Genomic DNA, 16,592 nt, shown 5'->3' with positions numbered 1-16,592 from the left:
CTCTGTCCCCCTCTCTCACTCTCTCTCTCTTTAAAAAAAAAATATAAAATATTCATTTAAGACAAAACTTAAATATATGAAAGAACTAATTAATTTTATGGCAACAAATAAAAACAATGACGATATATGTATAAGATTTTTAATCTTACTTCCATTCCACTCTTATATACAGATACGTGACATGTAATTTCAGACAACTCTTGAAAACTGGCTTAGATAAACTTCTCTGAATTTAACATCCTTCTATAAAATTCAGAGCCTAATTTTAAATGGTTGCTCAAAGGCAGTGCAGTAAACACCTGCCAACTCTTCCCTGTTTTCACCGCCCTCTACATGTAATATGAGATAACTGTCACTTGGGCCCAATTCCCCAGCAGTCTCCTTAGGGAAAAGACCCGTAGTAACATTAGCTGTTTGGATTGTTGGCTGCATTTCAGAACATACCATGAGGTTGTCACCTCTATTCCGTCAAAAAAAAAAGTGCAAGTGGGGAAAGCTCAAGTACACTCTCACCGGCCTCGCTTAACCATACAGTCACGTCCTGCCTGCCTTGGGCCTGACACACTCCATTTCTCCGTCGCCACGACAGTCAGTGCACCCACTCCGCCAGAACTCAGCCACCCGACAGGGGTCCCAGGAGCTCTGGGTCCCCCAGGGAAACAGTGACAGAAGGCACAGTGGCAGGTACTGAGTCCATGGTGTAGGGACGGCTGAGTGGAAGCGACGCTTCCCTGCAGAACAGCACAGGACTCTCTCTTTCACCATTTCCTACTTCAGTAGGACCCAGCGCAGGGGGCGGGTACTGGGAGTGAACTTTGCCTTCCTCCACCACAGGCGCTTTCTGCCCAAGGCATGTAAAACCAGTCATCAGAGGAAGCCCCTGGGTGGACTGCAGTGAGCAGACAGAGGATGCTGAGGGGCGTGGCGGGGAGCGGGAAGAACCAACTGCGGAGCCCGGCGGGGGACAGCGCCAGTAGAGCCAAGCGGAAGAGTCCAAATGAAAGGACTCCAGAAGGAAAGAGGCTCACCTGTCCCCGGAACTGGGAGAGGACCGGCGATTTAGAAGGCCCTGGAGGAAGCCAGGGAAACTAGCAGAAGGGGATTATAGGCAGAGACTAGGAAAAAGGAGAAAGTCAGGCCTCCCAGCCCCTCCCAGAGCAAAACCCTTTTGTCAACGTGTTGAGACACCAGGTACCTACCTGCCCCCAAAAGTGCAGACAGAAGGGGAGAAGCTTCTCCTGCTCCCTTCTAAAGGACTACTGCTCGGACTGGGCTTTCCTTCTCTGCTCACTCTAGTCCTGTTACTTTCTCCAATTGTGGATGACACTCTTTTTAAAAAAGCCTAACCCTAAGGAATCAGGTCATTATCACCCCACGCCGGTGGCTTCATTTCTGGATGCCACATTTTAGGGTTGCATGACTTGTGGAAAAGAACAGAATCATGAATAGCCCGAAAAGCACGTGCTAAAAATTGAAGAAACTGGGGACATTTAATTTGGGGAGGAAATGAACATCTGTGGATCTTTAAAAATCTGTCGTCAAGTTGAATATAGTCAATTCAAAAGAACAAGAATAAGCAGGAAAGCACTGAAAAAGAAGAGCAATGAAGGGTACAGGGAGGGAAGACTATATAATTAATTCATGTACCCTCGTCCAAGCCCAGGAATACATAGAGATTGTGGCACAGAATAGAGAATCCAGAAACAGAACCAACTGGACATTTGGGGTACAATAAAAGTTAGTTTGGGGAAAATAGACTTTCTAATAAGTAGCGTTACCACATGGAAAATTATAAAATTGGATTTTTCTCTACTTATTCAAAAGATAAACTACAAATGGATAAGAAACATGAATGTAAAAATAGAAAATAAACAAGTACTAGAAAATATTAAGTGAAATTTTCTATGTATTATGAGTGGGCAAAACCTGCCTCATTGAAAAAATCTTTCCTGGCTGTATCTAAACCTGCTACACACACACACACACACGCAGTTTGACAATGACAAACTGAAAAAAAATATTTGCAACATATTATTGTCCAAAGAATCATGTTCCTGAAATATAAAGAACATTATAAATAAAATGGCCAGCAAACCTATACAAAAATGGGCTGAAGAAATAAACAGATCTCAGGAAAAGAAATGCAAATAGCTATAACATATGGAAACATGCTCTGCTTAGCTCATAATGAACAAAATACAAATTAAACCACACCAAGATACCATTTCTCACTTGCATTGGCAAGATCCAAACGTTTGACAACATACTCAGTAGGTGAGAGAATGTGGGGGAATATAAATTCTCAGACACTGCTAATAAGTATACAAAATGATACAACCCTTATGAATGAGATTTGGCAACATCTCCCAAAACTGCTTATATATTTACCTATTAACTCAACAATCCCACTTTTTTTTTTTAACTTTTTCAGTGCTGGGGAGGGTATCTTGGGCAAGTGCTCTACTGCTGAGCTATAGTCCACCAGCCCTAATTTCTAAAGATACTGGGAATACAACAACAAATGTTTAAAACTTGTATTTACAAAACTATGTTATTCAAGCATTAATTATAACAATACAAGATGGTCACAAAAGGCTGAAACAACCGTCATCAATGAAAGTTTTTGAATAAACCAAAGAAGAAAGAAAATAATTTTAAATACTGCTAAGAGCTGGTTTCCGGAATACATTTTTTAAAAATGAAGTAGAGAAAAATATTTATAGAATACTATTTGTATCTTAGAAAGTGAAAAAAGATGAATATATTATTTCTTATAGCTTTGAGGTAAAACTGACATGCAATAAATTACATGTATTTAAAGTGTGCAATTTGATGAATTTTAACATGAAATTATGAAATCACCATTATAATCAAGATAATATACACATCCTTTACTTCCAAAAATATTCTCATTCTCTAGATAATTTTGCCCTTTGTCACCCTTCTTTCTTGCCCCCCACTTTCCCATTCCTCCAGCAAAATGTCTTATCTTAATAGATTGCTTTGTATTCCTCAAGTTTTATGTGTATGGGATAATATATTGTATTTTCTATGGCTTCTCTTATTCAGCATAATTTGAGATTCATCTACATCAGTTTATCTATCATCTATTTTTATTGCTGAGTAGCATTTCATTACATGTACATACCACAATTTGTCTATCATCTATTGATAGACATTTGGATTTTTTTCCAGTTTGGGGCTTTTACAAATAAAATAGCCAAGAACACTGATATAAAATTCCTCCTATTGCTATATAACTTATCTTTTCTTTGGAAAAGAATGGTTGGATATGACTGGTGTATGTTTACCTTTTTAAGAAGGTGATTCTACCACTTTATATCCCCACCAGATGTGTACCCATCCAGTTCCTCCATCTCTTCTCCAACCACTCAGCACAATTGTCTTTAATATTAGATATTTAATAAGTGTGTAGTGGTAACTCTTATGCTTCAAAATTGCATTTCCCTGATAATTATGTCAATCATTTTTAATGTATTTACTATCTGTTTATCTTCTTTGATGAAGTGTTATTTTACAGGACTATATTTTTTTCTAATGCGTTCTAAGAGTTCTTCATATATCCTTGATGCAAGTCTTGATAAATGCTTTACAGTAATTTCCTCCCAGCTTGTGTTTTGTCTATTTCATTGACTTCAAAGTGTATTTTGAATTACAGAGGTTTTAGTTTGATGAATCCCACATTGTCAAATCCTTTTTAATGCTTTTGTTGTCAAATTTAAGAAATCTTTGCCAAACCTAAGTTCAACAAAAATTTTTCTCTTATTTTTTTTCCTAGAGGTTTTGTAGTTTTGAATTTAATATTTAAGTCTGTGAGTTAATTCAGGTGTCTAATGCAAGGCATGGATCAGTATTTTGCATATAAATATGCAGTAATTTCAGTACCATTTGCTGAAAAAACTTTCCATTCTCTACTTGTCTTTCCATCTTTGTCAATGACTGTTGCCATATATATTGTGTATCTATCTCTGAATTCTTGGCTCTGTTTCAATATGTTTTGTCTGCAATCCTGATTACTGTAGCTTTAGAATATTTTTTTTCCTCTTCGTATGGTACTAGGGATTGAACACAGGACCTAGCATATGCTAGGCAAGTCCTCTACCACTGAGCTACATCCCCAGCCCTAGATTAAGTCTTGAAGCCACGTTGCAATCAGCTTGTCATTTTCTACAAAACTCTGCAGGGATTTTGATTGGAATAATGTTGACTCTGGTGATTAAACTGGGATGAATGGACACCTTAGTCTTCTGACTCATAAATTAGGTATATCTCTCCATTTAGGTTCTCTTTAAATTCTATCAGCAATATTTTATAGTTTTTAATATATACATTTTAGTTTTTGCCACGTTTATGTTTAAATACTTCATATTTTTATTCTATTATACATGGAAATCTTTAAAATTTCAATTTCTAATTATTCATTGTTAATATATAGAAAATATAATTGCTTTTAGATGTAAATTTTATCTGTCAACCTTACAATAGCATTTTTCTAGATCATACCAGATTGTATCTATATATATTCATGTTATCTGAAAAGAAAGAGAATTTTATTTCTTCCTTTCCAATCTGAGTGCATTTTATTTCTTTTTCTTGCCTTAGTATACTAGCTATTTCCTTACTGCACCCCAGTACAATGCTGAATAGATGTAATGAGAGTAGACATCTCTGGTTTCTGATCTTGGGGAAAAGTATTCAATTATCAACCATTAAGTATGAGGTTAGTTGCATTTTTTCAGAGGATGTTTTAAGCTCCCTTCTATTCCTAGTTTGTTGTTTGTTTTTCTACATCAATAATCAATGCCGAGGGGCTGGGGTTGATACTCAGTGGTAGAGCACTTGCCTAGCATGTGTGAGGCAATGGGTTCAAATCTCAGCACCGCATATAAATAAGTGAATAAAATAAAAGTTAATCAACATCTAAAAAAATTTTTTAAATAATAATCAGGGCTGATTTTTTTTACATGTCGATGCGATTTATTGTCACCTACTTGTACATGCACACAAAATAACAATATAATTTGGCCAATATTACTCCCCAACATTTCCCCCCTCCGCTATATTTTTTAAATGCTTGTTTTGTATCTCTCGAGCTAAACACAAAGATTGTGCTTTTAGGTACACCAATGTGGTAAATTTCATTGATTTTCAAATGTTAAATAAATTTTGGATTCTTGACATAAATCCCCATCATCCATCTAGTTTTTGTCTATGATGTATTTTCCTTTTACATATTGTTGTATTTGACTTAAATTTTTGTTTAGAATTTCTGTACAGATTCATTGGAGATCCCATGAGAGGTATGTGGTTTTCTTTTCTTATTATATCTTTGTCTTGGTTTGGTGTAGTGATAACACTGGATTCATAGGAGAAATATTTCCTTGATTTAATATTCTACAAGGGTTTAGTATTACTACTACTATTAGGAATTAGTATCATTTCTTCCTTACAGGTTTAATTGGATCACCAATAAGCTATCTGGGTCTTATATTTTTTTCTTTGTAGAAAGGTTTTTACCTATACCTTCAATTTCTTTAATAGTCAACAAGGTTTACGAAATTGTCTGTTTTTCTTGAGTGAACTTTTGCAATTTGTGGCTTAAATAGAATTTCTTCATTTCATCTAAATTGTCAAGTTAATTAACATAAACTGTTCATAATATCCCCATTATCAGTCTAGTATCTGTGAAATCTGTAGTGATATCCCTTCTCTGATTGCGAATATTGGTAACCCGTGTCTCCTCTTTTATTTCCCTCACTAGATGTTGATCAATTTTATTCATCTTAAAGAACTAGCTTTGGGTTTCATTGATTTTCTCTTATTTTCCTTTTTTAAAAATTTTACTGACTTATGGTCTTTATTATATCTTTTTTTCTTGCTTACTTGGAGATTAACTTATTTTTCCTTTTCTAGTTTCTCATAGTAGGAACTAAGTCAATGACTGGAGACTTATTTTTTAATAAAGCTATCTTGGGCCTGGTAGTGCTATAAATTTTCCAATAACACTTTAGAGACATTGCACAAATGGATATGTTGTTTTCAGTTTTATTCAACTCAAAATATGAATTTCTTCTGATTTATTTGACTCAAAAATTATTTAGCAGTGGGGGCTAAGGTTGTAGCTCAGTGGTAAAGTGCTTGCCTCACATGTGTGAGGCACTGGGTTCGATCCCCAACACCACATAAAAATAAATGTACTGTGTTGTTCATTTATACCAAATATATATATATATGATAGATAGATACAGATATACATATATATATATAGATAGATAGCAGATAGCAGCCTGGCACTTAAGTTTTCAAATATTTGAGAATTTTCCAGATTTTTCCATTATTGATTTCTCATTTTATTGTGTTCAGAGATTAAGCTTTGCCTGACTTTGAATACTTTTATATTTACTGATAATTTTTTTAAGATCCAGAATATAGTTTATCTTGGTAAATGTTCCATGTGCACTAAGCTCCTTGGGGGTTTTCTATGAATGTCAATTAATTTCAAATGGATGGATTGATTATGTCATTCACACTTTCTACAACCTTACTTTTATTTTTCGTTTTCTGCCAATTGCTGAGGAGAGGATATTGAAATCTCTAAATGTAAGCTATAGGATTCATCATTTTCCTCATAATTCTATCAATTTTGATACTTCATGTATTTTGAAGGTCTAATATTAAAAGTACAAGCATTTAGGTTTATTATATAATCTTGATTGATTCGTTTATCATTAGGAAATAACTTTCTTTAGTCCTGATGATATATTTTGCCCCACAACCTCTTTTGGTTTAATGTAGCTACTCCAGATTTCCTTTGACTAGTGTTTAACATGAGATACCTTTTTCAATCATTTTAATTTTGACTTCTTTGTGTCTTTCTATTTACAGTGTTATTCCCTTAGACATCTATTTGGGTCTTGCTTCTTTAGGCAATATGACAATCTCTGTTTTTAACTGATGTATTTAGATACTTTCCACTTAATAGGATTACTGCCGTGCATAGGTGTAAGCTTAATATAATCTTCTATTTGTTCCTTCTGTTCTTTTTTCTTTTTCTTTTCTTTCTGTCTTCTTTTGCAGAAATACCACTATCGGTATTTTTAGTGATTCCTCTATTGGCTTATTAAGCTATAACTCTGTTTTCTAATCTTAGTGCTTCAGGGTTTAGAATATACATCTTTAATTTGTCACAATCTACCTTCAGATGATACTATATTACTTCACATATTCAATAAGAACATTACAATAGTTACTACCCTTCTGAGATTTATACTGTTGTCATGTATTTTACTTTACATGTTTTCTAAGTCCCATACTACACTGATATTTGTCTTTAAACAGTCAATGACTTTTTAAAATGTTCAAATAAGAAAAATTATTTTAAATATTTATGCACACAGTCACCATTTTCAGTGTTTTTTACTCCTTTATTCCATTATTTCCATCTGCTGTCTTGGTGCAAGTGTAGGTGAATTCTTTCAGCTTGTATGTCAGTACAAGTCTTCATTTTAGAAAGATATTTCACTGGGCATGATATTATCAGCCAACATTATTACTCTTCAAATATATTAAAGGTATCACTCCACTATATTCTCTTATGCCTAATTTCTGACAAGAAATCTGATGTCATCCTTAGTTCTTCTCTACATAAATGTCTTCTCTAACTGCTAAGATTGCTCTTTATCACTGGTTTTGAGCAATTTATTTATGATATAATATACCTTGATATAGCTTTATTCATGCTTTTTGTACTCTAGTCCCATTTAATATCTTGGATCTGCAGATGTACAGTTTTCACAAATTTTTGGCCATCATTTCTTAAAATATTTTTCTGAATACCTCTCATAGCTCAACTTGAAACTGTCCCACAGCTCACTGATGCTCTGGTTCACTTTTCTTTAAGAGAAGAAATTTTCCCTGTTTCATTTGGGGTACTTCTCCTGCTATGTCCTCAAGTTCACTAACAATTTCATCACAATGCTTATTCTGGCATTAATCCCATCCACTGTGTTTATCATATATTTTCAACTCTAGAAGTCTGATTTTCTTAAAATATATCTTCTATATCTCTTTTTACCTTTTTAACACACGAAATATAGTAGTAATGACTTTTTTAAAAATGCCATTACCTCATTCTAACATCTCCGATAGTTCTCAGTTGGCTTTGATTGGATGATTCTTCTCCTCATCATTGTGGTTTGTATTTTTCTTGCTTCTTTGCATGCCTGGTAAGCTTTGATTCGATGCCATACATTACGAATTACTATTCTTAATATTTCATATACAATTAAATTACTGGAAACAATTTGATTCTCTTGGGTCTGAATATTTGTTAGGTATGACATAAATTGTAATAGTCAGTCCGAGGTAACATCCTTCTGATTATTCTACCCAACTTCCTTAGATAGTTTTTTCCAGGTGCTATTCTGGTCCCTGTGTTAAGACCTGTTCCTTCTAATCACTTAAGATGGTTTCTCTGACTTGCTAAGCAGTTTCATCACACTTATGTGCAGATCAATACCCTGCTGAACACTCAGAGAGCCTTTCACAGATTTCCAGAATTGTCTCTCAATGTAGCAACCTTCTTTTGGTACTCCACCCTGTGAATTCTAGTCACTTTGGTTTTCCTGGAATCTCAGCACCATCTCTCAATTCATGGTATCCTCTGGTTCTGCCTGACTTCCCCTTCTTTGTCATGGCTTGGGAATCTCTTAACATAGTAAAAGCTGGGGCAACTAAAGAGCTCATAGCATTTGTTCTTTATGTTTCCAGAATCATTCTTTGTTGCTTGATCTTCAATGTTACTGGATCTTAAAATTTTATATGTTTGTGGGGTTTTTTTCATATTTATTTTAGTTGTTTCAGTTGGGAAGGTGAAGCCAGTACCTATATAAAGCTATCATAGCTAGATGTAAAAATCATTTGCTTTTCTTTTTCTTTTTATGGTGCTGGGGATTGAACACATGGCCTCATGTGTGGTAGGCAAGTGCTCTACCACTGAGCTGCATATCCCTTTTCTCATTTGCTTATTTTTTTAATAGCAGAATGCATAATGAAATAAATTTTAAAAGTTAACTATAAAAGAGAGTAATATCAGGGTACACAGAACTGGGACAAAAGCTAGAGTTCTTTCAAAATCAGGCAGGAGAATCACAAGTTCAAAGCTAGCCTCAGCAACTTAGCAAGTCCCTACGCAACTTAGTGAGAACTATCTCTAAATAAAAAATAAAGAGCCTAGGTATGTGGCTCAGTGGATAGGAGCCCTGGGTTCAATCACCAGTACCAGAAAACAGAAACAACTTATTTTCACAAATTAACTTTGGCTCTTCTAAATATTTAAATAATTGTAAAATAAATAAAAAAAATCTTTAAAAATTAACACCTAAATATTGAAAGCAAAAATGAAACAACCTGTGATATCATGTTGGTGACAAACCACAGAAATGAATTATTTCAAACATACCTTAGTGGGATATAGCTTAAAGACAAGAGAATTTCATTTCATTTCAGGAATACATTCCTGAAAGTATTTTAAACAACATAAATATAGTCGTGTGTTGCTTAATAATGGGAATAAATTCTGAGAAACACATCTTAGGCAATTTCAGTGTGTAAACATCATTGAGTATACTTATACAAACCTAGAAAATATAGCCATTTCCACACATAGGTATTCATATATGGTATATCATCGCTTTGGGGATAAAAACCTATAAGATATTATTATACTGAATTCTGTAGACAATTTTAACATTGTAAATGTTTATATATCTAAACATATCAAAACACAAAAAAGATTAAAAATACTAGGTGTCAAGAATTTTTTAGCTCCATTATTATGCACTAATGACCAAAATGTCATTAAGTGGCACAAGACTGTAAACAATTATATTTATGTCATTGAAAACTGAAACTCCAACATCAGAGAAAGAAAACACAAATCTAAGATAGATGAAGTGAAGTAAAATCTCTCTAACATCCTGAATTTTCATGGGAATTATCTAAATGACATGATCAAAAATCCCCACATATTTCTGAGCTTTGTTCACTAAAAAGGCTTACAAATGACAGTCAATTTGAGCAATAAGCAATCCTAGTACTTGGAATGTAGCCTCTAAATATCATTTCCTATTGAAAGAAACCAAAGTTCTTTTAGAGAAATAGTTCCTTCAAGGTCTGGACAGGGAATGTTTAAGATGAACTTGGAACATCTCATAGTTCAAAAGCAAGGGAAACAGGTAACAATGACCACTAGGTGGTGGCAAAGGGTCCCAGGAGCCAAGATAAAGAGGCTTCTACAAGGCAAAAGGGGGAGAAATTGAGCATCAGATAAGAACAATTACTATTCCTAACTTGATTAAACACACCAAATATTTTTAAATGCATGACATCATATTGACTCTTAAATAAAAATTAAAAATATTTCAAAAGCCCCTTTGGGTATCATTTGATAATGCTAGAATAATACCTTACTATTCTGAAAAGTGTTTAAATGAAGAAAAGGAATCAAATGTTTATCTCCTGCCTTAACTATACAAACCGAATATCTGTGTAAAGAATAATCAATCATAGCCAGGCGCTGTGGCACACACTTGCAATCCCAGTAGCTTGGGAGGCTGAGGAGGGAAGATAGCAAGTTCAAAGTCAGCCTCAGCAAAAGTGAATTGCTAAAGCAACTCAGTGAGACCCTGTATATAAATAAAATACAAAATAGGGCTGAGGATATGGATCACTAGCCAAGTGCCCCTGAGTTTAATCCCCAGTACCAAAAAAAAGAAAGAATAATCAATCATAAATTTTTATTTGTATAGGCATCCCAGCCTTTAAATGAAGAAAGAAAAATCCCAGCAATTCAGACCATTGCTATTTTGCAACCTGTAATATATTAGCAAATCTCACCAAGGTCACTGTTGACTAGTAGTCAACATCAAAGGAGAGGACATGCAGATGTCAATGCAATATTTCCTATTAAGTTTTCATAAGAAACAGAATTGAACCTAAACCTGACTACCAATTTCCAAGAAATATAAAGCAACAGAGAGAGGCTGAGGTTGTTAGCTCAGCACTTGCCTAGAATGCATGGAGCCCGAGGTTCAATCCCCAGCACCACCAAACAAACAAACAAAAAAAAGGCAATAGAGAAAACAGGTTAAATTGTTGTACCAGGGGGATGTCATTTATTCACACAAACTACAATATATCCTAGAAGTCCCACAAACATATTTTTTTCAATTATTGCAAAAAGTTACAACAAAAGGAGAAATCAATAGAGAGTAACTTAAATGAGACTTGTTCTCCCACTGAAAGCAACCAGAAAGTTGGAATATATATATTGGTACCAGGGATTGAACTCAGGAGCACTTGATCACTGAGCCACATCCCCAGTCTCAGCCCCATTTTGTATTTTATTTAGAGACAGGGTCTCACTGAGTTACTTAGCACCTCACTTTTGGCTTTGAACTTGTGATCCTCCTGTCTCAGTCTCCTGAGCCACTAGGATTAAGGCATGTGCCATCATGCCCAGTCAAAAAAGATTTTTAAAGAGCTATTTTTCAGATAGAAAGCCACAAGGAACATGCAACTGTCACCCCTAAGAGCAGGAGAACAAATAGGTGAGCATTCTACCTGGAGGCACCCTCTAGACCTCAGTTTGAAAAGGGGAACACAAATGGGGCACAACAGTCTCACTGAGGAGAGAGAGACCAGAGTTCCAGGAGATTAAGCAGCCAAAAATATGTAGAGAAAACTACCAGAAACATGGGAGCCACAAAGAAAAAGAGTTCCAGAAATCTGCATGGAGGTGGTCTTCAGTTTGGGGCTACATTCTAAGCAGTACCTGTGAGGGCCAAGAACAACTATAAGCTAACCAATCCCACAGTTGGCACTGAGCTGGGAGAAGTCTGGATTCCAGCTAGCCAGAGAGAGTTGACGTACAAAAACAGTATGGTCAACAAGCTCATGAAGAAGTATTTGATCCTGGCATCATGGCACATATTTGTAATCCCAGCAATCAATCCCAGGTTGAGGCAGGAAGATCCCAAGTGTGAGGCTGGCAACTTATCAAGGGCCTAAGGAAGTTAGTGAGACCCTATCTCAAAAGAAAAAAAAAGTTCACTCAATATCATTAATTATCAGGAAATAAACTCACAAAGACATACCCACTAGAATGGCCCAAGTGCTAGTGAAGATGAAGTCAAGTGGAAGTCTCCTAAATTGCTGGTGGAAGTATAAAATGATTGTGGTCATTTTTTAGTATGGCTTGACAGTATCACATAAGACAAAAACATACATTAAACGTAGGAGGCAATTGCACTCCTAGATATGAGTCCACTTATAGTGGCATATATATGAAACAGTACTGTAGGAAAAATGAATCTATAGTTTAAAAAAAAAGTTATCAATGGTTGCCTGGAAGGGGTGGTGAAGGCACTCACTGGGAAGGATCCCAAGGAAACCCCTTTTCTAGTGAAAAAAAAAAACTGTTCTATATCTTTATTATGGTAGTTTTTACATGGGTATCTACATTTGTTAAAACTCAGAGTGTGCTTGCTTTGGCAGCACATATACTAAAATTGGAACAATACAGAAAAAATCAGCATAGTCCCCGAGCAAGGATGACACCCACATTTGTGAAGTATTCCATAGTTTTGTGGAACCAACCCTTCAGCAGATGAATGGATAAAGAAACTGTGGTACATATATGAAATGGAATATTACTTATAGCATTAAAAGAGAAAAAAATTATGGCATCTGCGGGTGAATGGGAATATCAGGTTAAGGGAAGTAAGCCAATCCCCAAAACCAAAAGCTGTATGTTCTCTCTGAAAGTGGATGCTGACCCATAATGGGGGTGAGGTGGGTGGTAAGGGGCATGGAAAGAATGGAGGAACTTTGAGCAAAGGGGAGGTAGGACAGGTGAGGGGGCAGAGGGATAGGAAAGATGGTGGAATGAGATGAACCACATTACCCGAGGTACATGTAGGACTACAGGTGTTGTGTACAACTAGGAAAAGTTTTGTTCCATTTATATACAATGAATTGAAATGCATTCTGCTATCATGTATAACCAATTAGAACAAATTTAAAAAACTCACTGATATTGGCTATCAAGGAATTACTGTTAAGTTGTGTGATGGCCCGTGGGTTCATTATACTATTCTCTATGCTTTTCTTTAAAGCTTTTCTAATTAAATTTATTTTTTAACTAGTACATAGAAACAAACATTATAATTATTGAAGTAGGTAACATGACATTTTGATGCATGTATACACTATGTAACGTTTAAATCAGTTAAATATATCTACCTCCTCAAACATCATTTCTTTATGGTAAAACTTTCACAATCTTTTTTTATAGTATTCTAAAATATACAGTATGTTATGGTTACCTATAGTCCCCTACTATTCTCTCTGCTCTTATTTGAAAGTTTCCATGATAAAAATACTAAAAATAATTTTTAAATTAAGATATAACTTCAAATATTTAAAGGATTTCTATGTAGAAAAGAATTCAATTTTATAGAGGAAATCATGTGGAAGAAAATTTGGAGTCAATACAAGGATGAACTAGACAACAGAAGAACATATAGCCTTGTAAGAGAGTGACTCATGCTAGGAAATACTGGTGTACAGGCCTCATAACTATTCGTCAGGGCCACAGTAAAGAAAATAACAGCAATGAGTGAGAAACTAGACTAACAGCCTTCCAAGGTTTCTTCTAACACTAAGATTCTGCTAAGATTCCATTGATCAATGAATCTGATTGGTGCACATCTCCCAAACACATCAGAGCCTATTACTCTCCAGTCCTATCAGATATCATACTACTTGTTTAAGATTTTACATTGACTTGTTCATAATTTTTGCTTATATTTGTTAAGTCCTTTTCTTAAGGCTTTCAAAAATCACAATCATACCTTACACCTGTTAGACTCTTTTAGTCCTCGCACAATGTCCTGTACATACTGGGCCATCAAAATGCCTCTTTGAAATCTCCTTTCAAATCAGTCTCCTAACATTGTGCCTCTTCTTTGCCACTCACGTCTATGTCTTACCTATCACCGTACAATCACTGACCATACCTGCACCACATTCATGTCCCCTGACCTAGACCTAGAGGAGGGCTCTGTGCATACCTAAAAAATATGAATAAAGAAATCCTTCCCATATCATGAGGCTGTTAACTTTCCAAGTGATGCTGATTCACTCTGATAATCAAATTATGACTGTGGAAGACTGCTTTAATCACTGGAAATACAATTACTCTAACTGCCTGGCTCGTACATACCCCTTACCCAGGTGGCTGCCACCATCATGAACAAACATGGAGCCAACTGAAAAATGATTTGTTTCTCCCCACCACATCTTTTACACCCTGGTGGTCTTTCCTCCCCAGGTATTCATTGTCTTTATACCACCTTCTGACTGTCTACATGAGAATTAGGGCGTGTGTAGGGGTAAAACCCTTCAAAATGCCAGACACCTCACCAGACATTTTACCTTGTCAAATCATTTAATTCTTATGATTGGAGTAAGCATTATCTACATTTTTCAGATGAGGAAAACTTTTTTCAAAAGCTTAGTTATTTGCCCAAACGTCTAAATGATAACCTTGGGATTTGAAACCAGATCTACCTGGCTTCAAAATCTACACATTTTACAAGGAAAACAACAACATCATCTTTCTTACACAAGCCTTGAAATAACACAACCTACAGGAAACAACTTCAGTTGAGGAGGATTACTGTCACAATGGCCCTAGGACCATCTTATCCTCCAACCTCTAAAAGCTTTCTCATTCCTATAATTAAACTCTAAAAGTCCAATATCAACAAATACCAATAGGGGGGAGGTAAGTCCTAAAATGCTTAGATAAGCTTCTAGACAGATTAAATGTCTTGTTTGGATCATGATTTTCTTTAGAAAGATCAGCCTTAAGTGACTCTTTCTAAGAAACAGATCTAACCTAATTCCTTTCATTCTTAAAACTTTCTAAGGATCCCCACTATTAATGGTCTAATGCTACTTTGGCTCATGACTTCCTTTAAGATTTGCTGGCCTCTCCAACAGGCCCATCCCCCTCCAACTTCACACTTTACAACACCAACTATTCACATTCTCCTGCCCTCCCCAAATATCCTTTCTTCATGTTTCCATTTTTCTGAACACATTTCTTCTGACTGCCAGCTTCCCCCACCACCCCAGCCTGTCTAATCAACAACAAACCACATGTCAGACTCCTGTTTGCCCTTTGCCTGTGCTTCAAACACATCTCAACCACTTTCTGACCTTACTGATCACCCTTCCAACCATAATAAATGCATTTATGGACAATAATGTTCTACCATCGAATAAATACATCTCTTTCTGCCATTATCTTACTGTGTTTCAAGTGAATGCTGTTATCTCCCTGCCAGAATGAAAGGTTCTGAGGGGAAGAACCAAGTTTTTACAGGTGTGCAAATGTCCAGCCTTGATAGACAGCAAATCTTCCTCATGTGCTAAACCAAGTAGCCATTAAAGCCACACCCCTATGGCTTTTGTTTCAGGAGCTATCTACTCAAAGGGTCAAGAGTCATTTTCATAAAGACATTTTAAGTTTTTCACTTCATGACCAGAAGCCACTTAAAAACTAATAAATAATCAACATTCTAATTGAAGAAACTATGTCAAACTTACCATCTTAGACAAATAAAGCAAGAATGAATATAACAAGAAAAGTATGTTGTCCAAAAAGGTGGCATCTGCTGGCTCTTTGACCTTTATCTCTAGTTGGTTTTCTGTATCAGCAGCATCAACAGGAGTACCTTCTGTTATAAGTAGCTCTAAAATTGAAAGGGGAAATTGCTATTTTATTTTATGCTATAGAATAAGAATTGTCTCTCTTCAGTTTCAATATTCATCGAGTGTTTCACTAAATATATGAGTCACAGTGCCTGGAATATGTGGCTCTCCTAAAGACAATTAACACAACAGAGAAGAAAACTTCAAAATCCTAATTAGAGCTGTCAAACCCTTCAATTATAAAATGAACAATCTCCAGTCTACTCTCCACTACTTCCATGGCCATACAACTGCTACCAGAACAATATTTACTCAAGGAAAAATTTTAAAACCAGAGATATATAGACAGGGTCACATTCAAAAAACATGGATTTAGTGCTGGTGAAACTTTGTGTATAAAATTTTAGGAAAGCTGAAAGAGAGGGAGTCTTGGTTTGCAGATTTGCAGGTGGAATGGGCCAAGGCTTAACATAGTATCTGGCACCTGGCAGAGATACTCAACACTTATTTATTGAATGGACAGATGACAGCTATTTAAAAAGAACACAGTAGTACCAAGAGAGACTAAAGGGAATTGGGTACAGACCTGCATTGAGGCTCTGTGAATGAGGTAGAATTCCAGTTAGACCTGAGAGCTTGTAGGGGTGGAATTTCAGTATGAGTTACATGAGCCTGGGGTATGTTTGATTAAACAGCAGGAGTCCAGCATGCAGTTATTAAGAAGTTGGACCAGTTGCCTCTAAGGTCTTTCTCAACCCTGAGATTCTATTCACTACTATTTTTTTAAGCTT

The 16,592-nt window shown here is 35.7% G+C and overlaps 1 protein-coding gene and 1 non-coding gene across 7 annotated transcripts in view; one reads left to right on the top strand and one right to left on the bottom strand.

The window, feature by feature from the left end:
- The window catches only part of LOC144373969 (transport and Golgi organization protein 1 homolog), a 62,389-nt gene that overhangs the window by 19,655 nt on the left and 26,142 nt on the right, over positions 1–16,592 (bottom strand). For all 6 annotated transcript variants that reach the window (XM_078036928.1, XM_078036931.1, XM_078036929.1 and 3 more), the window contains one exon: positions 15,697–15,842. In XM_078036928.1, the coding sequence (XP_077893054.1) occupies positions 15,697–15,842 (146 nt within the window). The remainder of the gene's footprint in view (positions 1–15,696; positions 15,843–16,592) is intronic.
- Positions 12,561–12,667, top strand: LOC144373998 (U6 spliceosomal RNA). Its single transcript, XR_013433529.1, has one exon. It is a non-coding gene; the product is annotated as a U6 spliceosomal RNA (small nuclear RNA).

Source organism: Ictidomys tridecemlineatus, unplaced genomic scaffold (assembly GCF_052094955.1).
Source record: "Ictidomys tridecemlineatus isolate mIctTri1 unplaced genomic scaffold, mIctTri1.hap1 Scaffold_54, whole genome shotgun sequence".
In the NCBI taxonomy this organism is placed as follows: Eukaryota; Metazoa; Chordata; class Mammalia; order Rodentia; family Sciuridae; genus Ictidomys; species Ictidomys tridecemlineatus.
Note: the sequence above shows the minus strand (reverse complement) of the source record. Positions and strands in the feature narration are given on the sequence as shown.